We start from the raw sequence: 24736 nt of genomic DNA on the forward strand, positions 1-24736 counted from the left end.
CTATTGACAGTCTCTATTTTGCACAAGTTGCTTACATATTTAAAAGAAAAATAGAATAAAATTAAAATAATTTTAAATGCAACGTTGAGTGTGATAAACCTTCCTTGTGAAATCTGTTGTGTTTAATGTAAGTGTAGGGTTTGCTCAGTTTCATTGAGGTTTCACTCAGCAATGTAAGGCTTACCAAACAGCTCTGGCTTCCTGTGAGATTTATCACATTTGTTGAGTTTCCTGAAGCTTTCCAAAACTAATGATACTGGATCATTTGGCTTGTAAATGAGGACTACCCTATCTAGATGGTTATTCTGGAAAAATTGAGTGAGATTGCTCTATATCAGCTGAAATCATTTTCAGTGTATGATAAGGTGCTGTGAATCAACACTGATGTTTTCTACAGCCTCTTAATGTTTCTGAGATAAAGTATTAATCTGGAAAAGCCCATCTTTTATTCTATATATTGATGCCATTGAAAAAGAAGTCTAAAATGCAGCTAATTTATGTATGCTTTTGTGGTGGGTTTTTCTTGCAGTATTATCTGAATAAGCAGAAGAGCTTATCTGAATAAGCAGAAGAGCTCCTCTCTTGCTGACTGTTATTGCTGAGAATGTGATTTGCCGTGCGATGTTTCATAATCTACAGAGAACCAGGGTCATGATCATAAATCTAAATTGCAGATGTCACATGTTTTCTGTGGTGGCAAATTCTGATACCATAAATGCCAAACAGTGCAGGATCAGCCAGATACAAAAATTGCCCTGCAAGTGGCAGTTTTTTTCTTACTCTAGTGTGTGCAGTTACAGAATTTAAAAAAAAAAAAAAAAAAAGAGCCTGCAATGTTGGAAAACTTTCACCATATATACATAGACTTCTTCCCACAGAAATGTGGACTTCTTCCTTGTGTATGAAAAGCTCACAAAGCATTACAGCATTTTAGACCCTATTAGAAAATTTTTAACAAACCTGAAAATAATTCTCTCACTGTGTTTCCTTATTGTGACAGAAAAAACTCAAAATGGAAAAAACAGCATGGAAGAACTGTAGAAACTGGTGGAAGAAATACTGAGCAATCAGGAATGCAAAATCAGTAGGGTGACTTGAATTTAATGAGCATGAACTACAGAGAGCATTTTCTTTCTTCATCGTGAATTTGTGAGCTTCATTCATTAAGCTTTCCAATAGCTTTCAAATTAATACTAATTTTCTTTCTACCAACATGTCCACTGTGTGACAATTTGATAGGACTGTGCTGTCAACAGCCTTCTTTTGAGGAATAGAAAATTGTGCCATGGATATGTATTTGGAGTTAGGAATGCTTGCAATAAGGATATTGTTACTTTTCAGTCTTACTGGGGTATGACCACTTTGCAAACATGGCATTCAATTTGCATCATATGGAAAGGCAGTGTATGGTGTTGGTAAACTATTTAAAACTATTTTTCTCCTCCTCTATAGAAACAAAGCTGCTATCTAAACTTGCTGCCAAACTAGTATGTCATTAAATTAATTGATCTGGAAATTCAGGTGACAATGAGTGTAGTTTAATGCAGGTATTGCTGCATTTTCAAGTTTGGTTATATCATATCATGCTCTTCAGGATTTTCTGGTAGTGGTTCTTTGACATGTGAATTGTTCAGAGTTCTGGTACAATGCAGTTTCCTGGAATACCTCTCTAATGTGTGTCTGATTTATATTAATATTTCTGAATAGTGAGAGATGACAATGTCAAAGATGCATCTTTAGAGGACTGCTGCATGAGATATTAAGTGTTATCACTATATTCTATGAAAGGTTACTGGAATTTTCAAGATACTCATAGTGACTTGCACAAGCATTCTTTTGTCCTGTGGCGTGCTGCAGCATAACACAGCAATACACCAAAAAGGAAAAAAAAAGGTTGTTTGCACAAATATGCGAAAAATGGAACAAATTAAGTCATAACTATGACTTAACAATTTTTGTTGTTTCACATGAAATCCATCTACCAAACCTCATTCCTGTTATTGTGGCTTAGTTCCAACTCCTGTTAACATTTAACAAAATCTGCGTTCTTAATATTAACTGCCAGGGGAAAAAAAAAAGGTAAGCGTAAGAGTCATGCCAATTTTTTTGTTCCTACTGAAGCCATTCTGACCAGCAGATGTCAAATTCATATTCTACCTGGGTGGAAATAGTATCATTATAAAATTAGAATTTACTCCAAGGGACTGTATAGCACTGGTTTTGAGTCAAAAAAAGTATGAAGATACCAACAGTAAAGCATGACATTATTAGGGGTAGAAGAAGTCTGTATATTCTTGATTCATAAAAGTTTTCAGGATATCCTGTCATTCCTTTAAAAAGTCTAATTTTAAATCTGCTGTAAAGCATGAACCAAAAGGTTGATACCTTAGAATGATGTCGCCAGGGAGACTTACAGTTTCTGGCTAGCTGTAGCTGTTAGCTGACGATGTTCCTGAGAGCTTCTTAAATCTTTGGCACAAGAGCAGATCCTGATCTGATGGAAACTGGCATGGCTTCATGACCTATGATAATCAGATCTGACAATCTTAGATACTGATGGAGTAGTAGCCTTAGTGAAATGCTTTAACAGTTGATTTGGAGGATGAATATAAACAGGCTGAAAAATATCTCTAAATTTAGTCAATACTGCTACAGTGCCATAGATGTGGGCCGTATTGCAAATGCCTTTCTCAGGCCCAAAGGTCCCACCTGACCACTTTGATTTTGGCCTTGAAAAGGGGGTGTGATTCCCTCTTTTGAGCAGATTATCCCCTTCTGCCCCAAGGGGCAAGAACTGTTGAGGGTTTAATTTTTTTATTATCCTTCAATCTGAATTCTTAATTTGAGTTCTAATCTCTGACTGCTTGAGTGACTGTGGTCTTCAAGGAAAAAAAAAAAAAATCAAAACTAAAGAGTGCTTAAATTTTCAAGCAGGATTTTCGTTCAGCTGTTTTTTTCCTGAGATCTGTCAGTGTTTCTCCAAACCTGAGGTTTGTCTGGATAATGGAGTTGAACACAGTTCCTTGAGGGCCAGTGATGTAACTATCCTGAGAGAAGAGACTCCCAGGCCCAGAAGAGCTGAAGACGTAACAGCTCATCTCTCTCTCCTTTGGCTCACCTGTTTGTAATAGTACTTGTCACAGAGCTTTACAAATGAGTTTTCTGCTTAGCATATAGTATTTTTAGCCACCTTAAATGAGTGACTTGATGGTAACTGTGATCCTAATATTGACGAGGTAAGCAAAAAACTGAAAGCAGGGTTAGAAGAGAGGGGTGGCCTGCCTTTTGACTACGCAGTGCCCACTCCAGAAAACTGCTGGGCTGTGCTTTCAGGAGTGTCATACATTCCTCAGCTAGAGTGGTGGTGAATGTGAAAGAAAGGAGCAACTGCTATGTTTTGTAAATGTGAATTAGGACATTTAGGGCATCTGTGGGGATGAAAAGACATGTCTTTGCAAATCCTCATCAACCATGAAAATATTTCAAAATTATGAAATTTAAAACTACAGCCAAAAAGGTCTAGGAGATTAATTCCTTTTGAATATTATATAGCCTTCAAGTTGAACTACAGCTATTAAAAATCTATTTTAAATATTTAAGTGCTAGCATATTAGCATACTGTTATTTTCAGTGATGTGAAATCTTTATAGTAGGAAGCTTCTGTGCAGATTCAACCATATTATCAGTAGTAGTACATCTATTTGCAGAAGTTTCATTCATGAAACTAATTAATAAAAATTTTTAGAACACTGAAACTATCCCTTGTCCACTAGTCCTAACAGTGCTGTGTTTGATTCTTTTGTGTTACTTCAATTATCTCTGTAGAACACAAGTTTAATAATACAGACCACGCAAAGTCATTAATATTCAGATTATTGATAAGAGGCTGTCTGTATGTATGCACGTCTCTTTTGTACAGAAAAGATGGGATAAATACAGTTCCTTGTTTTTGTCATAGTATTGTTGTTTCATTAATGCACCATTTTGGCTACTAATTTGTGAGATGCTGACAGAAAATAAACAGAGCTGATAGCTATTTCCTATTGCACAGATAATTACAGCCTGCATTAGTAAATGCTTGGCCATGATGCACTTGCAGCTTTGTTGTAATGAACTGAATTTAAAATCATAAAGATGTCTGGATTTTACTAAATGCATGTGAGTGACTGTGGGTATTCCTCCTCTTCATACTGAAAAAATAGTGTAAAGGGCTTACCACAGTAGTTAAAACCAAGAGGGAAGAAAGTGAATTTTTTCTTTTCTTTCTTCTTGTTTATTGCTGGAATCACTTCACTAAAATCAGTAATTAATAACTTATATGGTGATTAATTTCTTACAACAAAAACCATCCCAGTGAAAGATTAATACAGCCACTGGATCATATGCACCTGATTTAGCTGAGGGTTTATATCAGTAAAAGTCTTTGTGACTAGCAATGCAATTGTTAAAATCCATTTTGCATTGTGCTATATAGCAGTTAACGTTCAAGTCTGTTATTGTCCATACTACTGACTGTAAAGGGAGACATAGCTCAATATATTACATTGTACCAGAGAGGAAACAGTAGTACAATTCAAATTTACAATTAGTTTTCAAATGGAATATTTTATAAAAAACCCAGAATATTTTCTAAAGTCGTACTAACAGAGTTCCCTTTATATCTTTCTATCTAGGTGAGTTGAGTATTTTATTTACAACTTACATAATACTCAAACTCTTTCATGGTGTGATTATAGTTTTGTTTTTTTTTAAATCAATCTCTCTATCTGTCACTCTGTCTATCAAGTTTGTATATAAACTCTTGATTTTTGCTGATGATCTACTTTGGGTTGAGTCAATATCTGAAAGTTCTCAGGGTACCTCTTGCCTTCTGGATGTCTATAGCCACGCCTTGGTGGCTTCTTATTGCTCTGTGCTTAGGTATAGCTTCTATCCTTGGTCAAAGGCTGGGTCTCTGAAGCTTAAAAGTACTATGTTATTTTTGAATGTTTAACTTTAGAGTGTGTTTGAAACAAGTTTTTCAGAAGGAGTAATAAGTTTTAGTGTTGTACTGACTTAACAGAAAAAACCCTAGCATTTCTACAAGGAAATGTTGTACCTAGATTTTTTCAGTTGTTGCTGAATCTGTTATTATTTTTTTAATTGCAGAAAGTGAGTGAAAAAGTAGGAGGTGCAGAAGGAACAAAACTAGATGATGATTTCAAAGAAATGGAAAGGGTAAGTCTAAATACAGCATATATTCATTATTACCATGCATTTTTTCTTTCTAGGACAGGAATTTCAGTTTTGGTCCCAGAATCACTGAGAGAATTTTGAAGCACTTAGCTTTTGTTCAGCCGGATTGTGTTTTCAGTTTTCTATTTATTTTTGTTTTCTAATTAAGAGATATGTAATGTATGGCACTCTATAATGCAAATACTTCATTCAGAGATTGAGACTGAAGTAATCTACAAATTAGCTGCATTTAAACCATTGTAGAGGATCTCTGAAAAATGAATCAGTCTACAAGACAGCCATTTCAGTGGGGAAGGATGCTGGTAATTCTTGGCTCCTTGAGGATCAAGGCTCTAGGCATGATAGTGGCTCTGGGGTATTCATTCACAGGTCCAGAGGTCCTCTTAGGCAGCCTCCACTGGCAGTGTGCTTCAGGTAGATGGAGCTAACCCTCCAACAAGATGTTTGGTGAGGCTGGCAGTGATAGCACTGAGTTTCTCAGTGGAGGGGAAAAAAAAAAAAAAAAGAAAAAAAGCCACTGCTCTTTGTGGCAGTGATAGTATGTAATCTGAAAGGATCAGTAGGGGCAGTGTTTTTTCAGGCTTCAGCTTTCAAAGGTACTATCAAATCTTGGAATAAAAACTTGTGCTAAGAGATTTGTAAAGTATGTATCTAGCTCTGATTAAGTGAGAAAGAAGCTATTTATCTGTCCATTTATATAATGAGTTGGGGAAAAAAATATTGGGTGGGAATAAAGGGCATATACTTTGTACTTCTTACAACGAAAACACAGAGCTGGTTTCTCCCTCTCAGCTTCTGTTTAAGTGGGTGACCAGTATAGGCATTCCTACTGGAAAATGTCAAGGATTCAGAAAACTGGGGTAAAGTTTAGAGTGAAAACCAGGACATTGCAACAGCCAAGTGTGGGTCCCATATCATGCTTGTAGGCAGGATGGGTTGGCAGCACTGACAGGAGCACTGAAAGCTGTGGAAGGAATGGAGCAAATCTCTCTGTTGCCTCTATACTCCCTACCTGGCCCTGTGTCCACTGCCTGCAGGAAAGCTGGCAGTGGACGTGATCCTTCTGCAGGCAGTGGGCATGATCCTGTCCCTGGCCTTCTGTTCCCTCACCCCCACTATTCTCTGCAGCCTCATAGGCATTTCTGAGTTCCCTGCCAGGCAGTTCAAGCTACTTATTCACCCAAGTCTGGCAGACCTCTCTTGCTTCTCTGTGTAAAGGACAGAGCAAGACCCGACAGATGGCGATGGCAACAGGAAACAGGAAAGACATCATGACAGCATGATGCAACCAACCTATCTCAGGTGTTCTTTTTTAAAATAGGAACTTGCCATTATGATAAAGGAATTCACTCTGTGGGACACAAGCTACCCTGCAGAGAAATGCAATGTGTCCTCATAAATACAGAGCACAGAACATTATGGGGATCCCCCAATCTGCCAAAGCAGCATTTTTTCTCTGAACCCTGATTCTGAGAGTAGAAATTGTTGCATACTTTGCTACATTCAGTCTACAAAGTGGACAGGGACTGCTTCCTAAGAAAGGAGACTTCTTACTACAAAAGAAAGTAGAAGAAAGTAAAGCTATTCAGTTCTAAGTGTTTTAAAATTCTAAATATGGAAATCAGCCAGTGAGAAGTACATGGTCAGTGCATCCATGCTGATAATTGAAACTGAGAACTGTGATATCTAGTCTTCTTTACCCCAGATTTATCAGAGATTGCTCTGGAAGTGGTAAACAGCATATTTTATTGTTAGTGGTTGGTTTTGAATGACTTCTGCTTTCCTCTCATTTTGCTTGTTATTAGGGAACCAAACATACACAGTTTTCCAAAAAGCTGTCTGTCGCTGTTCTAACAAAATGTTTTCCCTGTTGTGGATGGTTCCCATGGTGATATAACGAATTAGCCCTGTACAATAATCAAATATATCAATAACACTGTACAATGTATCAAATTCCTAACCCCTTCTGAAGTACTCTGGCCTTACTTGAGGATGGACATGCTATAAACTGAAATGGTCGACTCATACTTTAGTAGTTTTTGAGATATTACCACCATTCTGGTACCAAAGCTGTTCTGAAGCACATAAAAATAAAATTTTAAGAAGACTTAAAAAAATTTATAAGAACAAAATGAGAGAAAAACTTCTTCCTTTTGTGTAACTTTTGTTTTTCTTTTTGTTTAACCCTCTGTCCTCTAGAAAGTGGATGTTACCAGCAGGGCAGTTATGGAAATAATGGCAAAGACAATAGAGTATCTTCAGCCAAATCCAGGTAACCTAATTTCACAATTTTACAGTTTTGCAGCACTTCTTGAAAACCTCTTTTTTTTTTACCAGTATAAAGTCTGACAGATGTCATCCTCGCTGGTGCAATTAAGGCTGACACAAAACTGGAACTCAGAAGTTATGGTAAAGTGAACAGAGATGAGTACAGGCCTCTATGTTAGGCTGTCAGCGTGAATGGAGACTGACTTTGGAAGGCTTTTCCCTTCTGAGTCCTCTTTCTTCGGGTGAGTGGGCAGCACATGCCCACAAACTGGGTGCACTGACTTGTAGGAGCCAGCGTGTCAGCACTGTGAGTGTGGGGCTCCCCTGGAGTTGGTGATGGCTCTGGCTGCCCAGGGCAGCAGGGCAGGGTCTGCACCCAGCAGGGAAGGAGCTGCAGGTGCTGGGGCCGGTGCCGTCCTTGCATGGGGCACAGCCCTGGGCATGGGGCACAGCCCTGGGCATGGGGCACAGCCCTGGGCATGGAGCACAGCCCTGGCATGGGGCACAGCCCTGGCATGGGGCACAGCCCCTGGGCATGGGGCACAGCCCTGGCATGGGGCACAGCCCTGGCAGGGGGCACAGCCCTGGCATGGGGCACAGCCCTGGGCATGGAGCACAGCCCTGGCATGGGGCACAGCCCTGGGCATGGGGCACAGCCCTGGCATGGGGCACAGCCCTGGGCAGGGGGCACAGCCCCTTGGCATGGGGAACAGCCCTGGGCATGGAACACAGCCCTGGGCAGGGGGAACAGCCCCTTGGCATGGGGCACGGCCCCTTGGCATGGAGCACAGCCCTGGCATGGGGCACAGCCCTGGGCATGGGGCACAGCCCTGGGCATGGGGCACAGCCCTGGGCAGGGGGCACAGCCCTGGGCAGGGGCACAGCCCTGGCATGGGGCACAGCCCTGGGCATGGAGCACAGCCCTGGGCATGGAGCACAGCCCTGGCATGGGGCACAGCCCTGGCAAGGGGCACAGCCCTGGGCATGGAGCACAGCCCTGGCATGGGGCACAGCCCTGGGCATGGGGCACAGCCCTGGGCAGGGGGCACAGCCCTGGCATGGGGCACAGCCCTGGCAGGGGGCACAGCCCTGGCATGGGGCACAGCCCTGGCATGGGGCACAGCCCTGGCATGGGGCAGCTGAGGCTCCGCCACCAGCCCACACCTGAGGATCGGGGGAAGCATGGTGGGAGTGTCTGCATGAGACAGCTCTTTCCTTTACCTTCCTAGTCACTTGCCATGTGAAGGAAAAGGACCAGGTAGTCCTTGCAGACCATGGAAATGTAAAGTTCCAAAACAACTTCCTTCATGGCATCATGGCACAAAATACCACTTTTCCTCTGGTTCTCTGGCAATTTCCCATCCTTGTTACAGAAAAGGGATGGTGAAAGGGCTGTTGATGTCCTGCTGGAGAAAAGAACAGAAAATCAAACATTATCAGACATGTCTAAACTGAGCCCTCAAAATAGAAACCAATGAGTCTTTTACATAGGGCGATGAAAGAGCAGGTTCAATTGGGCAGATGGAGAACTACGTGTTCCTCTTTTGCCAAAAGTTTCTCTCAGGGAGGGGTGATCTGGACCTGCAATAAACAGTAAACCATTACATTGAATATTACAGAGATTTCTGTAGTAATCTAGGAACATAAGTGTTTTGATACTAGCCTAAGTCAATGCCAGCATCACTGTTAAGGTCAATGGAGTTAGCTTATGATAAATAACAGAATATGCAGAGTTGGAAGGGACCCTCAAGGATTATCGAGTCTTGGCCCTACACAGCACCATCCCCAGGAGTTCTACCATATGCCTGAGAGTGTTGTACAAGCATTTCTCAAACTCTTATCAGGCTGATTCTGGGACCACTTCCCTGAAGGCAAAATTAGGCCGTAAGTATCTTAGAGTTTCATGGAACTACAAACCAAATTCACACATTTACACTGAGAAATTTTATTCGTAATAGCTAGAAATAGATTTGAACTGCTGTGAAATGTTTCAACTCCGGTGCGGTATGCTGAAGGACTATTGCTGATACAGATTAATTGGTGATTTTTTGATGTTAGACCACAGAAGACTTGATAATATTTTGAAAATGCTGACAGTGGATTAAAAAAAAAAAAAAAAAAAAAAAAAGGAGAAATAGTATTTACAAGTTCAAGGGCTGCTAGAGAGAAAATAATGATGACCAGAACAGTTGCTATGTCAGCTGATTAAATTTGGCTTATGACTTGAGTCTACAGCTTCATTGCTCGTCGAAATGTACTCTGCAGGAAAAGCAACAGGATTGGCAAACATTATGAGGATAGTGATAAAATTGTTAACTGCTGTCAAACTGCTGTTAAGCAACACTGTGTAGACCGAGTAATAAGCTTTGGCTATTTAGTTCTTCTCTGACTGCCTTCCTGACACATCTGAGTGGTTATAGTTGCTGTGAATCGTGAAACAGGCTCACGGCAAAAGCAGACACCAAAATTTCTGCAGGTAGCCAAGGGTGTGATTTCAGGCATTTCAGGCATTTTTAAATTTGCAGTGCTGCATAAAAGAACAGTTTCCATAGTCTAGCTACATATCCCTTCCTCTGCTTGTGGAACATGCAAGTAGAATAAAAAAATTAACATGATAATAGGCAGGGGGAAGATCCACTTTTGTCCCTATATAATGAGATCATGTTGTTCATTCCACAGGTAAGAGGAAAGGAGGACTAAACCTTTTCAGCACTCACCTGATCTTACATTGTTTTGTGTCAGTTGCAAAAGGGCTCTCTGTAGTGAGAAGAATTCTAATTTATTTTTTCAATAAAATAAATTTTTTTCTCTTTCAAGATTCTCTCTACAGCTATATTACTTTTTACATGGGTCACCAAAAATGCCAGTTTCTAGTATTTTCCATTTGCTTTCCCATTTTCATAAAAATTAGGAATATTATCTTGAGAAAAGGGAGGGAATTTAATTTTAAAAGGGAAAAAAATCCAACAAAACAAGACACAAATAGGAAAAAAAAACCACTTTAACAGCAGTATTTGAAATAAAATCAAAAGTTTACCTGGGTTTGATAGGAAGCAGAGGGAGTTGAAAGTAGCACACATTCCTTGATAATGGAATGTGCCTGGTAAACACTTGGATAACATAGTACTGTGATACTACAGATCATCGGAATCCATGGTGTTTTGAAACATCAATTAAAAAAGTATGCATCATTGTCTGACTTTTGCTTTCTACTCTTATCTTGCTGTCCAAAATATAGCCACTTCATTTTTTCATATTGCCTCTTATAGTTCTTTCTTTAATTTCTGAAAATATTCTCATTTGCTTCTGATTTAATTCAACTTGTTACTTCCACTCCCCTGATAAATTTTGTTTATGCCTTATTTTCTTTTGTGCTTTTGTATTTTCTTATTGCATCATTTCAATGACATTTAACTTCATTAAAATGCAGTTTATTATACTGATCAGTGAGCAAGTCTGCTGACTGTATTTTTATAGTGGGTAGAGACAGAAGACATCAAGAAATTCAGGTGTTGAAAAACTTAATCTGATGGCACTCAAGGGTAGTGGGAAAACAAAAAAAACCATAATTACTAAACGTTAAAAATACATTGCCCTTTCATTGCTGCGATCAGGCAAAATAAATACTGTGAGACTTGCCCGATTTTCCTGTGTGTGTTCCCATTTCTGTATCTGTGTGAAGAGATACAAAGGCTGAAAAGTGAAACATACTCAGCAACAAGATCTCTCTCTTGATATATACTTTTAACAATAAATATATGAAAAACATTTGTTGACTCCAGTCTGCTAATATTTCATTTTTCAGAAGTTACTTATGTAAGGCTGAGTTCTGTTGACAGGAAAACTAATTTTCAGAGGAGCATACAAAGTCAACTATTTGCAAGGAGGGAGGTAGAGGGATTCATACCTGCCCTCCAGTAGCACACACAGTAATGTAGATAAGAAACATGCTCTGAGTCTGCATTGCTGGCAGTAGGATTTAACTAATTCACTCTCTTCAGGCCATTCACATGTTGTAGTTGCAAAAATTCACTAAAGCACATCAGCAAACAAATTAGTTCTTTTATATTTGCTGTCTTTGTTTCCATTGATTACAATATTTGTGTTGTGTCTTTTAATATTTGTTCTTCAGGTGTGTGTCTGAAATAAAATGCAAGCTGAAGTACAGTTGAAAATCTTATTGAAGTAGGAGTTTCCCTAAATCCCCATAAAAAGCAAAAAGTGTTGCAAAGGTTGCTGTGCATCATGTTTGGGGACATAGGCTTTCCTTAATGTTCTACAACCGGAAAGCTTTCAAACATTTAAAAAATAGGGCATACCACATTTTAATCTTCAGTGTACCTAGTCTGGACTTCTCCTTGAGGGTGAGGTTGGCTCAATCTGGTATCCATCTGGTACCTAGGAATTTGAGGATTAAGACAAATTTGGAGATAACTTAAACATTTGCTTGTCTGTCGCATGTCAAACATGCTATCTTGGGAGTGTTCCTGGGCTTACTGCTGTCCAAGTCATTTCAAGGGAAGCTTTGTCTTAGGAGCTCAGGACAGAGACTCCTCTCTAGTCTGCCAGCAAAATAAAAACAATATTGACCAGCAATATTTAATTCCTTTGCTCTGAAAAGAACTGATGAAAACCAGGGCTTAATACTAAACTTACATAGTATCTTTAAAATATGTTTTAAGTTGCTCAGATAATTTAATCACAAGAATGAATTTATGCCTGTGTAGGCAAACGATTGCATGCTTATAACCTCTGTCAATTGCCTTCTTCAGCTTCCAGAGCCAAACTAAGTATGATCAACACCATGTCAAAAATTCGAGGCCAGGAAAAGGGACCAGGCTATCCTCAGGCAGAAGCCTTGCTGGCAGATGCGATGCTGAAATTTGGCCGAGAGCTTGGTGAAGAATGCAACTTTGGTAACTTGTTTACTTCCCTTTCCATTATAATGCAATAAAGTGTGTAGGAAAATTTAATATAGCTTTCATTATTAAAGGGCTGCACTCTTATAGAGGAAAAACATCTGTAAGAAGCATCAGAGTTCTGCTGCTCTGCAAGAAGCATTAGAATTCTGCTTCATCTGATTTTCCTTTAAGGTTGGTCTAGGCCTGTTTTGAGTATCTTTTGGAGATTTCTACTAAAGAAACTTTTTCTATAAATTGAAGTCAAATTGTTTCCATTTTGACCCACAGGCTTTAGCTCTCTGTCATAAATTGTGATACTGTGTCTGTGTTGGATTGAAATATGTACATGTATAGAAATTGTATTATTGTCTATGCATAAATAGAACGAAGCGCTTTTGTCGTCAGAATCCTTAAATCAACTGTTACTGTCATCATTGTAGGCAAGGAATAAAAACTAATAGATTTTTAATAGGCTTTGGCCTTTTTTTTCCTGACCAAATTCCACATTTAAGGTACTAATGAGCACTACTATCTTATCTGTTAACTGCTCTTCCCTCTAAGCCCAAATGAGTTTATAACTGCCTGAGTTACAGATGTTAAATTGACTCTTAAAACTATGTTCAACAGTAGAGTTCAGATTATAAAAGGATGACATTCACAACAACATACTTAGTCTTTCTGTCTTGTTTATGTGGACTTCTGTGTGGCCATTTTTTACATGACAACACACAATGGAAAAACTTTCTTACTTGCTTTAGGTAATTCACTAGTAAGCTTGACAGATATAGTTTGATTTGTGCTAAATACTACTGATTTTTTTTAATTGTTTGCCTCTCATTTATTAAGTTTCATACAAATTTTTAAAAGCAAAATGAAGAACTAATATAATCTATTTCTGCAACTTGCTTTATATTCTGTGACAACTGCACTACCATGCAGCAGAATAGATACAATAATTATTTTCACATTCTTAACTAATACCAGCTATTACAGCTATTTGTCACTCTGTCTAAATCTGGGAGGCTCTCTCATTTTACAGTGCATGGCTGGCATCTGCTGCTTGGGAGACAAAGCTTCTGATTTCTCACATATTTTAGTTTTCAGACCCTTCATATACTTTGAAAGTGTTTTTTTTTTATCCCTAACCTATACCTCAAACCAGGAGGTATGTTTGAGCTTCTTGTTTTTCTTTTTATAGAGCAGAAGTAAAACAGAAGCGTAATTTTTGTGGCTTTCAAGTTAATCTTGGAGGAAATTTCAAAAGGCTGTTTAGGGTTATTGAAGTTTATGAGCTTCATACACCTACACTTGAGTAGTCTATGTAGTAGACCTCTCAAGTGTAGTAGTACTATGAAGTCTATAGTCTCATCAAAAAAACCTTTTATTAAATAAAAACAATCTGTGAAATTGTTAAGAATTTTTACATTTGGTACTGTCACCAGTCTCACTGATAGAAGTGGGGAGACCTAGACTCGAATTAAACTATTTTTCAATGCAGTGTGGTGATGATACCAACCAGTAAATTCTGTTCTAGCATATTTATTTCAACGGAGTGAGGAATGAATGGACAACAAGGGATGTGGAGGAGCCTCTCTTGACACCTGATAGAACCATAAATTCAGTTGTATTATATGGCATGAACTCTGGTGGCTGCACTATGTGAAATCTATGTTGCTCTTTCACATAGTGCATCATCCTCTGTTTCCTAAATTTGAAACCTAAAATGAAATACTAACTGAAGTTGCCATGAAGTTTTCATGACTCAGTTTCATTCTGAGTCATTCAAACTTATTTGACTGCATCTTTTCTTTCAGGACCAGCGCTTGTTGATGTGGGAGAAGCTATGAAGGAGCTTTCTGAAGTCAAGGACTCTTTAGACATGGAAGTGAAGCAAAACTTCATTGACCCACTTCAGAATCTCCATGACAAAGATCTGCGAGAAATACAGGTATTCTCCTCAATGTAGCATTTTAATAATGCCAAGTGTGTGGATTATCTATAGGTTTAGTATTTTTGTTAGTTGTGTAGTTTAAAATGGGGCATTCGCATTTGAAAATGACCTGACTTTTGTCTCTTTCGGCTTGAATTTTCCTTTCAATTGTATATATCTTGATGATGCTTTAGGAAGGGGAAGATAAAAATTTGAACATTTTTTGATAGCAAAATTTTCATTCTTATGCATGCAAGAGCACAGTACTCTAATCTTGCCGTTTGAAAGCTCATTTCACGAAACAAATGTACTGATGTTTATGTTCCATTTCCTAGTGCATGGCAAGTGCTTATCTGCATAAGTAGCTGCTCTTCTCAGTTCAGTAAGGCTTTCATACTGTTAAATGTATGTGGATGAAAGATATCTTGGGCTGCTTGATATAATTTAGAAAATGGGTAGTTATAAATATTGTAGTACATGATAAATTTATTCTTCTGAGAGACAGTAAACACCTCAAGTAATCATGGTCATGCTGGTAGCATTAACTTCTGGCCAGTTGAATGTGGCAGCTACTAAACAGATGATCGTGAATGTTACCTCAGGTAACAGTCTAGGAAATCTTTAGTAGATAGCATTAAGATAATTTAGTGGTCTGGTAGAAATGATAAAAATAAATCCTGTGTTGCTTTGTTTATGAATGCTGTTACACAGAAAAAAAATGTAATAAGTTGTGCTTTTAAAAGTATTTTCTCCTGAACATCTAGTGAAAAAACATAGTATTCAGGTAATTCTTCATCAGAGTTAAAAAGCAAGAAACCTGCATATCTTTTATAGAGATGGCAATTGAAGTTGTCCGTTCTGCATGGCCTGTTATTAGTCTTGGTCTGTCATTTAGACCTTTGCTTCTTGAATGGTATGTAAACCCACATATTTCATTGTTCCATATTTCTCTCCTTTGGGAAAGGGCTGGTGGACAGCAAACAACATACAGTTCCAAGAGTGCATGGACTACCTGCTTACAATGCAATATTAGGAAAGTTGGGGAAGGTCCTTTATTGTCTACTTGCATTTGTGGTTTTTTGTTTTTTAGCATCACCTGAAGAAAATGGAAGGTCGACGCCTGGATTTTGATTACAAGAAAAAAAGACAGGGCAAGCTCCCTGATGAAGAACTTCGTCAAGCTCTGGAGAAATTTGATGAATCAAAAGAAATTGCTGAGTCAAGCATGTTTAACCTTCTGGAGATGGATGTGAGATAACACTTGTTAATCTTTGACCAAAGTCTTAGAAAGACAGTGAAGGCACTTTCGTCCTTATTGGACACAGTGGAAGGCTCAGAACCTGTAGTAATGTTCTATAGCACATTCTTGTAGGAACAATTTTTTAGGCATTTTATAGGTAACAGAGCTAGAGAATGTGAGTCCTCTGTAGCATTGTTGTTCTTCCAAAACACAAAGCATTACTTACAAAACCGAAATATCTTTCTTCTTAGAATTTTGTAAATATAACTACTTATCTTTACTTGTGGTTATAGAGTTTGGGCCAAGGCTTTTGCTCAAGTGTGTGGGCTGTTGAGAGGAGTGTAAAAATCAGAAATTATGAATTCATAACCCTATGGTCTCTGCTTTAATCAGATATAATAGTGAATAGAAAACCTGAAGTTACTGTGACTGTTCATATCTGACTCTGCAGAATATGTTTTGCTTATATGTTGGTTCAGATTGAGCATTTTCTAGGTTTATCTAATGTTCTATTTATAATAATGTTGAAATTGTTAAATTAAGCAAGAAAAAACATCTCTATAACATGTCAGCTGAAGTCTGTCTTATAGAATATGTAGTCAAAGGAAATTAATTTTAAGTATTTCTATTGATATGAATTATTTATTTTAAGTATGCACCTATTCTAACTCTTCATTTTGTTACCAGATTGCTGTAGAGGAGCCATAACAAACCTGAAAATATTTGCATATAGAACTTAGTATTTGCATAGGAATTAAATATAGCTGCACCGAAATGAAGGAAATATAACAAGTTTGTAGTTTTGATCTTTGTAGTAACATCCATACCCATGTATGCAAACAGTGCTGGCAAACATTACACCATTATGGCATTGTGCACTATGAAAACCTCTAGCAATTGCATTGCCCACAGAATGGGCATCTGGGTGTTTTTTCCCTCATGAATTGGAATGCTCTCTGCCCTCATCTCAATTATTCTACATCCCAGAGTCTGTAGTAACTTTCTGTTTTGGTCTGCTTCACAGGTCAGACTACAGTAGAAGTATGACCATATCCCTGTGGTTCTGCACCCTTCAAAGGCAGGGAGGGAGAAGGTGTATTATATTCTCATTACAGTCTCGTTTTTACTTTCATAGTGTTTGCTGGATGTGGTAGGTCTGTAGGCTGCTGTTCATGCAAATCAGCCATGGAGAGATGATCAGCAGGGAAGAGTTGCAGTTACCATTCCAGATCAGGTCATAACCAGACATGGTAATGAATAAAGACTAATGGGTAAATATTTACTGCTAACTGTGAAGCTGAATCAAGGTTTTAGAGAGATAAGTTAAGCTGCCTTTGCAGCGGACAGTCTTTATTCTCTGTTGCCTGAGCTTTCAGTATTCACCTAAGACCTGATGTTTTGATGTCAATCCTCAGATTGAACAAGTGAGTCAGCTTTCTGCTCTTGTGCAAGCCCAGCTGGAGTATCACAAGCAGGCCACACAGATCCTACAGCGAGTTACTTCTAAACTGGAAGATAGGTAATGCACTTTTTGTAAGTTTCTTGAATAGTTTGTTAAGTTTTACAGAGGCAGAAAACCTATGAGTAGAATGCAATGTTGTTATCTTTCTCAACTTGGTACTTGTATTTTTATGAAATCAAGGACCATTTCATTAGATGATTGCAAGCTGAGATTTAAATGTTGGAGATTTAATGTTGGAAATCTGTTTCTGAGTTCATGAAAGCACCTCATCTCGGTAAAGCTATTAAATGTGAGTCATCTGAAAGTGTTTATATTGAATTCAGTGAGACTCGCAACTTTGGATTTCTTACACTGTATGTATTCACAAATGTATTCTTTCATTCTGAAAGATGTAAAAAATGATTTTGCAAAATAGTATCTTGTTGCATTCTTATCTACCTGAAGATCTTCCTGAGCCAGTAGTGAGAACCTCATTATTAATCACTTTATTAAATATTCCTCCTATTATTAGGTCAAACTTCATACAGAACTTGAGCTATCTCTTCCATCCCTGTTAGTATTACTGCATATGCTATCAGATTTACTGTATTTTTTTTAAAAGAGTTTAATACTTTTTACTTTAGAATTTTTGTTTCATCAAAACAAACTGATTAGCTTCTCACACACACATCCTTCAAAGAAATTTAACATTCAGGAAAGGTTTCTCTACTAATAATGTTCTAGCAGACTCTTAGAAAAAGCTGGATATAATTCCCAAGAGGAGATAATGTTCACATACTGTGCAAAGGCAGCTGTTTTCTGATGTCATTAGTATAGATCAAGTTGCTAATACTGCTGGGTCTGTCAGTATTAATTTTCTCAGAGCATGCATCTTGAAAACCTCATTGAGCTTTAAGTCTTAAAGTCTTTGTGACTAGGAGCAGCACTTATTTTGGTGGGCAGGCTGTCGGGCTGACTGTTCCTGGATACAGCTTGCAGTACTGTCTAAACAGCTAACAGAACAATTTTTAACACTTGCAAAAGAGTTCTGCAATTCTTTACAGAAGCATTAAAAATTCCTCAGGAACAGGTGTTTTATCTGGTACTCCATAAATTATGGCATTAAGTGAACATACACTACAACAGACTTCTCTTCCCGTATCAATTCAGATGATCCTTTGCCCTTTTATAATTCTGTTAACAGGTCAGTATTTTTACTTCAAGTTTCAGCTGTGAATGATTTTAGCTTTGCAAGGACCTTGCATCAGAATGCTATGGTAATTCAGTTGAACTAAATCTTTTCCATCCCTAATTCTAAAGACGCTGCTGGCTAAATCATACTTTATCCACACCGCTGGGCAAAAATTGGGCGCTGTGATGTGTTCACGCCAGAGATGAGTAAGGGATGTAGAGCTGTTACTGTCCAAACTACTAGTCTTTCACTGCTGGTGATAGGCAGGTAGCAAGTAATGCATAACCCCTGGGGTTTGGTTTTTTTTTTTTTCTTTTTTGACTATACAGACCAGAAAATAAATCTTTATTTTTAAGCTGTACAAATTTGTTACTGTTCACTGTCAGCAGTGTCTGCAGCAGATACTGCCCATTTTCTAGGTACTCTTTAAAAGAGTGAATGAGACTGTTCATGCCAGCTTGTGGTATGGACAATGTCTTTTAACTACCAAGACTGTCCTGTGTAAAATATTCACAAAAGAATATTTTAAATGTATGAGATAAAACTGAAAAACTAGGAAAAAATTTAAAAAGCACTTGTCATCTATTTTTTCTTGGCTGTTTAGATTAGACTTCAAGACTTTCTTCAGAAAGTGAAAGAATTTCATTCTTTTTCTACACATTAGTGGAAGGCATAAATATCCTTAAAATGCCATGATTCCAGGAACTGGGAAATACTAGGCACTTGGCAAACATTGGGAAATTTTCAGTAAAATTAATAAAAAACTTGAAGATCATCAAAGACTATTTTAAACTCCCTTTTTCACCAAGTGAAATGAGGATGCAGTTTTCCCAACACAGTATCATGACAGAGCAGCTGGGAAGCAGGAATGGTCTTCTTGGAGATGTTTCTTTTCTTAAGAAAAATGGCTCATGCTGAGCTTTTGGGTAATTATTAGCAAGTCAGTAGAACTGTCACCTTATAGTTCATAATCTGAAAAACATGGTGTTTCATGAAAGCATTAAGTGTAACAGAACTAGTTTAAGTTTTTCTTAAAAATGTTACTGTCTTGAATTTTGCTAATGAGTGAGACAAAACCACTTCACCACTTATTTGACTACTTCAATTACTTAAGGGTTTTTGTTTGTTTGGGGCTTTTTTTTTTTTTTTTTTTTTTTTTTTGCTTATGGGTTTGGTTTTTTAATGTGGAAGAAAAGCACTCTAGGAACTGACTTATATTGGTATTTTGGATGGTGAGGAAAACCTTGTTATAAGGATCAAAAGTCACTAAGTTAGATACAGATCTTTACAATAGATAAATCAAAATGTGCTGCTAGCAGCTTGTCTAGGACAGATGTAGAAAAGGTTAGAAAAACCAACTTGTCTTGTAAGTACATATGAAATGTTCTTTCATATGTAGAATTAGAAGTACATTTGGTAGTTGTTCTGCATAAGCTGCTCTGATTCTGTTCATCCCTTCCTTGGATTTTACCCTGGAATCTGTAAATAGACCCTTCCCTGGGAGCTCTACATTTCTCAATTAGAAGAAATAGCTGATATTAATGAGAAATAAATGGTTATTTTGAGAGTCGTGAAGACTGGACTTTTGTCCCTTTGTGAAACAAGTAATCCGAATTGCAAATTAACCAAGTCTGCAGTTGAAATCAGTACATTCCCAATGTCTTCTTACAAAATGACAAGAGTTGGCATTAATCAACTGAATAAATAATGCTTGCAAGGATTAGAAGCAAAAAGTCATGCTAAAGATAGGATGTTTGTATAGCCCTTCTCTAAGCATTGATAGTCATGTAACAAGTTTTTTTAATTATGAGCTCTTTGTTTTTGTTAGGCAAAGGGAAGATAGACAAATTGTTAGGTTTCTAAAAAGAATCAAGGATTAACAACTTCATGGTACAGTCACATCGGCTGGCTGTGGTAATTTAAACTACTGTTGTAAACAACAAAAGCTACTCCAAATTATTCAAATTGTTTGCTGTGGATGATTGGTGGATGAGAATTTCAGCCTTGGAAATAAAGGTATTTGGTGCGTCTTGTCTGCTAACGAGATTTGACATTTAACCTTGATGTTTCGGCAGAATAAAAGAGGCATCATCTCAGCCCAGGCGAGAGTACCAGCCCAAACCCCGTATGAGCCTGGATTTTTCTACTGGTGACAATACACAGCACAATGGAGGAATATCCCATGCCACCACACCCAAACCATCAGGTAATGTCAGAGTTTTGTGTCCTTGCAGAAGTTGCATGTTTTCTTCTGGAGATTAGTTTTTCCATGAGGGAAAATGAGAATGGGGATAGTACATAGAAGAGAGATGTTTGAGCTGCCGTTTCTTTGGGAAGTGTTCATATCCTCAGGCAGGAGAACAGAGATGGATTGTCCACTGCTTTAAATGTGTCTTTTGGTCAAAAATCTATTTCGTCCTAGAAGATTACCCCGAAATACAGATCTTTAATAAATAGGCATTTAGAAAACCAAAATAACAATTGAAAGTTTTGCAGAAAAATGGAGAAACCTGAGGCCAGCCAGACCTCCATAACCATATTCGGCTTTTTAAAATCAAGTATTATAATACAATGAACCTAAAAGTAAAAATAACCAAAAAGAAAAACTAAGATATATGAGCTATTTTCTTTGTCCAAAGAAGAGCAGCACAAGCAAGATTAACCATTAAGTACTATTTTAAAGAATGGTTTATTTAATATCAGCACATACCATGGAAGGCTTATTATTTGTTCCTTACACAATAATGTTCTGTTATCCCATGGCATGGTGAGGGCTGGCCTCTGTCCAGACCCTGATTTGTTATTCCAGTTTACCTCAGTGACAATTGCTATCACGTTCCACCTTGCAAGACTAGGTGTTTTTCACTAGATATTTAGTCAGGATTTCCTTTCTTTCCAACACATCCTGATGTTAATGTTTGATTTTCTCCCACATAGAGACAGAAACAGTATCTCCATTTGTCTCTGACAACTGGAAATTATCTTACGCAACCTTGCAAGCTTCTAACAATCTCCTCACTATGCTAACAAGGAGAAGGATGTAATAGTGATTCCTAGTGCATGAGTGTGGCTCGAGTCCTGCAGGCTAGAGCTCTCCTCATTCCACCAGTAATTTTCTTCTTTACTTCTTTTTTGTAGTGTTATGAACACTTGTCTGTGCTAAGCCAGAGCAGACTGATGTTCATGTATCTCTCCAGCATTTATATTTCCCTCTTCAGAGAGCAGTATTTAACATTTTCTTCAGTTTATTGGTTTCAGAGGTCTTTCAGAAGAGTTTACTGGTTTCAGAGAAATGTGTTCTTTGAAAATTCTTGAATATATGTTTGGAGTGATTAATTCAAAGAGTTTATTTGCTAATTCTTCTAAATTTCATCTGGTAGCAATGGCTATACCAAACATGCTGTAAGGCTTGTTGATTCAGCACAGTAGTCTTCATGACAAAGAAACCAAAATACACTCTGAGCAATATGTAAAGAAAATCTTTCACTATAGAATTTAATAAATTAAGTCTGATATTTGAAAAACTTGCTCTATTGAGATCTACAGAAATGGAAAATTTTTGTTCTAAAAAAACTCAAGCATGGGCCTTCTGACCAGAGTAAGTGTTAAAAACGAATATGCATAATGTTTGAATCTAAAACTTACTCATCTTAAAGCCAGGATTCATGAAAAAGTAGAATATATATTTTTAGAATTATCAGTATGGTGAATTGGCATGTATTGGTTCATTCAGATGACTGAAAGTGTATTAACTTTTAATTCAGGTGTGGATATGACTTCTTACAATTTAGTGCTGCTAAATCCTAAATATTTTGACAAGTAACAATTTTGGTTTTGGTAGGCTTGAAGATATAGAGACTAAAGAGGGAGGGAAGAGGGAGTATATTTGTTAATTTTATATAGCATATGAAAATTCAATCAAACTAATGACTTATAATAATATCCATTAGCCATCCTAAAGAGTTTATGGTCAGATATTCATGAACTAGCATATTAGAAAGCTCTCAATTTCAAACTTTTTCGGAATCTATCCTGATGGCTCTTCAATAATGTGTTTTGTGGGAATGGGGAATAAAAGTATTTGGAAGTGTAATACTGAAATTCAAAGTATTAGGATCATATACAGTGGTATAGCTGGTACCAGTGAAATTTCCAAATAAAGGGCAAACACACAGTTAAATCTTTACTGTTGTTTTAAGCTACCACTTACACTGCTTACCTGAGGTATCAAAGCATCTCTCTGCCACTAAAGCGGGAAATGTGTTAGGGCTTTTGCTTAATTTTTTTGTGTTTTATTAACAAATTTAAATTAGGTTCCAAATTGATCATAATTGTGCTTTCAGGTCTGGGCTTGACTATGGCTTGGATCTTTTGGGATTCTCAGACTTCTACCAGCAGGCACTTAGAGTATCTGAAGATTGTCAAAAGCCAATAGCTCTCTTCTAACAGAGTTTGGCAGTCTAAATATAGGTATTACCAAAGAACTGTCATCAGAATGTTAGTGAGAACAGAAACAGTAAAATCTGTCATAGGTACAGGAGAATGGGTACTCTGAAGTGTTGAGATTTTTAAGCATGTTGTTTCTGTTTTCTCTCCTTAGGTGTTCACATGGATCAGCCATGCTGCCGAGCTCTGTATGACTTTGAACCAGAGAATGAAGGGGAGCTGGGATTTAAAGAGGGTGATATTATTACCCTCACTAACCAGATTGATGAAAACTGGTATGAGGGGATGCTTCATGGCCAGTCAGGCTTCTTCCCCATCAATTATGTTGATATTCTAGTTCCATTACCCAATTAGGAATGCTGATCACCACCTCTGACGCAGATAGCTGTGTCAGCACCACTGCTTTCAAAATGCTGCTTCTTAAACCTTACAAGTGCAAACTGCAGTGGTTAGAGTTACCAATTCCTAATGAGCATCTTTGGTTTACGTGTTGTCATACTATGTGGTGGTGATGCGTTGTATCTTCTGAGCCAGCATAGTGTGGGTTAGTTTATTGACTGTGCTGGCCTGGTAGTAACCGGAGCCATTAGTGAGATGAAATGGGGAAGATGATGGCAAGCAAAGCAGGTAATTAATTCATAGTGAAGTAGCCCGAAGTGAAGGTGGTGTTGGGAAGATAATGCCTATCACCACCGTATTACTTTTTCAGTCTTAGTTCTCAATAAAAAGAGGAAAAAGTTCTTGCCATTCCATCTTTCCCTTCCTAATGATACAGTTCACATGGTCTAACATTGACTAACCAGAATTGTATCTTGCAATCAAATTGGCTGGCTGTTCTCACAGAGAGAGCATAAGTGTAGATCCTCTGGTTTCTCAGAAAGTGAACCACTGTCTTTGTGTCCTGCTGCTCTCTGCTAAGTTTTATATTCTTAATCATTGTTAAAAGGCCTATTTCCCTCCAGAGGTAAACTGTAAGCTATCAAATGGGGATTCCTGTAGTAGAAATGTTGGACCACATACCACCTGAATTTGCCCTTCAGGAACTTTTAGCATGCTCACCAAAATGCCAGTAAATGGGCAAGATGGGGAATAAAACTGGCATTTATTTAATGTTCTTGTCAAGTCTTGGCACAAAACCTTGCTGCTTAAGCACCAGATATCCTTTGTAAACTTATTCACTGAGGAATACAGTAACCAACCAAACACAACCCTCATTTCATTTGTTTCTGTCTGCCATGTGTTCTTTGAACATCATTTGTGCATACTCTCTCCTCAATGAGGACAAAATAAAACATGTTATTTTTCTGTTGAGCAACTGAAGACATGTGGCTGTATATATAAAAACATTTCCCATCTGTTTAGTTGGTTCTTCTGTGTTCCTCCTTCCTGCACTTGGTGTGTACAGTGCTGTGCCTAGCTTCTTGGCATTCTTTTGGTAACAGTTGCAGAAGTTCTGTTAGTTTAGTTATCCAGAGTTCTATTTATCTAAATTGTACAGACTCTATCAGAGGTTTAATGTGCTGCTTCGAATGTGCCACTTCAGTACTGGATGATGTGAAATAAAGACAATTCCCTACTGCTTAATGTATAAACTATATCATGGAAATATTGTTATTTCAAATAAATGCTGAGAGAATAACTAGAATAATGTTGTGGACTATTGCTTTGTTGCTTTAAAATCTGCTTTGATAACTTCAGCTAACAAGAATTTTATTTTAGAAAGCATAGTCTCATGTCCTGCAAATGTGAAAAATCTTTCTTTTTTTTTTTTTTTTTCTTTGCATTATCATTTTACTTCAGTCAAATTCATCTCATGCATATAATGGCCTTTATAAGCAGGATGAACTTAATAGTGACCACATTAAATTAGTCTCTCAGTGACTAGCAGGCAGTCTTGTATATACAAGTTATTGCTTATCAAAGAACCCTGGCATCCACAATGCTAGTGAAGCTTACTTTGTAACTTATAATTTATTTATGGTTTAAGTAAAAACAGGCATATGGTTACAAGCAAAACAGACTTGGAGAAAACTGATTTAAAACAATGCAAGTATTTTTGTGCAGTGAGAACTAAAAGACTCAC

At 37.7% G+C, this 24736-nt stretch overlaps 1 protein-coding gene across 3 annotated transcripts in view; it reads left to right on the forward strand.

Moving 5' to 3' along the window:
• The window catches only part of SH3GL2 (SH3 domain containing GRB2 like 2, endophilin A1), a 92873-nt gene extending 68572 nt beyond the window's left edge, over positions 1 to 24301 (forward strand). For 2 of the 3 annotated variants that reach the window (XM_002192747.7, XM_072921794.1), the window contains exons 2-9: positions 5149 to 5217; positions 7435 to 7507; positions 12276 to 12419; positions 14219 to 14352; positions 15425 to 15583; positions 16990 to 17093; positions 20283 to 20413; positions 22808 to 24301. In XM_002192747.7, the coding sequence (XP_002192783.1) occupies positions 5149 to 5217; positions 7435 to 7507; positions 12276 to 12419; positions 14219 to 14352; positions 15425 to 15583; positions 16990 to 17093; positions 20283 to 20413; positions 22808 to 23007 (1014 nt within the window). In that variant the 3' untranslated portion in view covers positions 23008 to 24301. The remainder of the gene's footprint in view (positions 1 to 5148; positions 5218 to 7434; positions 7508 to 12275; positions 12420 to 14218; positions 14353 to 15424; positions 15584 to 16989; positions 17094 to 20282; positions 20414 to 22807) is intronic. The other variant, XM_072921795.1, reaches the window with a different exon arrangement.
• Positions 24302 to 24736: the final 435 nt, after the last annotated feature.

The sequence above is a fragment of the Taeniopygia guttata genome, chromosome Z (assembly GCF_048771995.1).
Source record: "Taeniopygia guttata chromosome Z, bTaeGut7.mat, whole genome shotgun sequence".
In the NCBI taxonomy this organism is placed as follows: Eukaryota; Metazoa; Chordata; class Aves; order Passeriformes; family Estrildidae; genus Taeniopygia; species Taeniopygia guttata.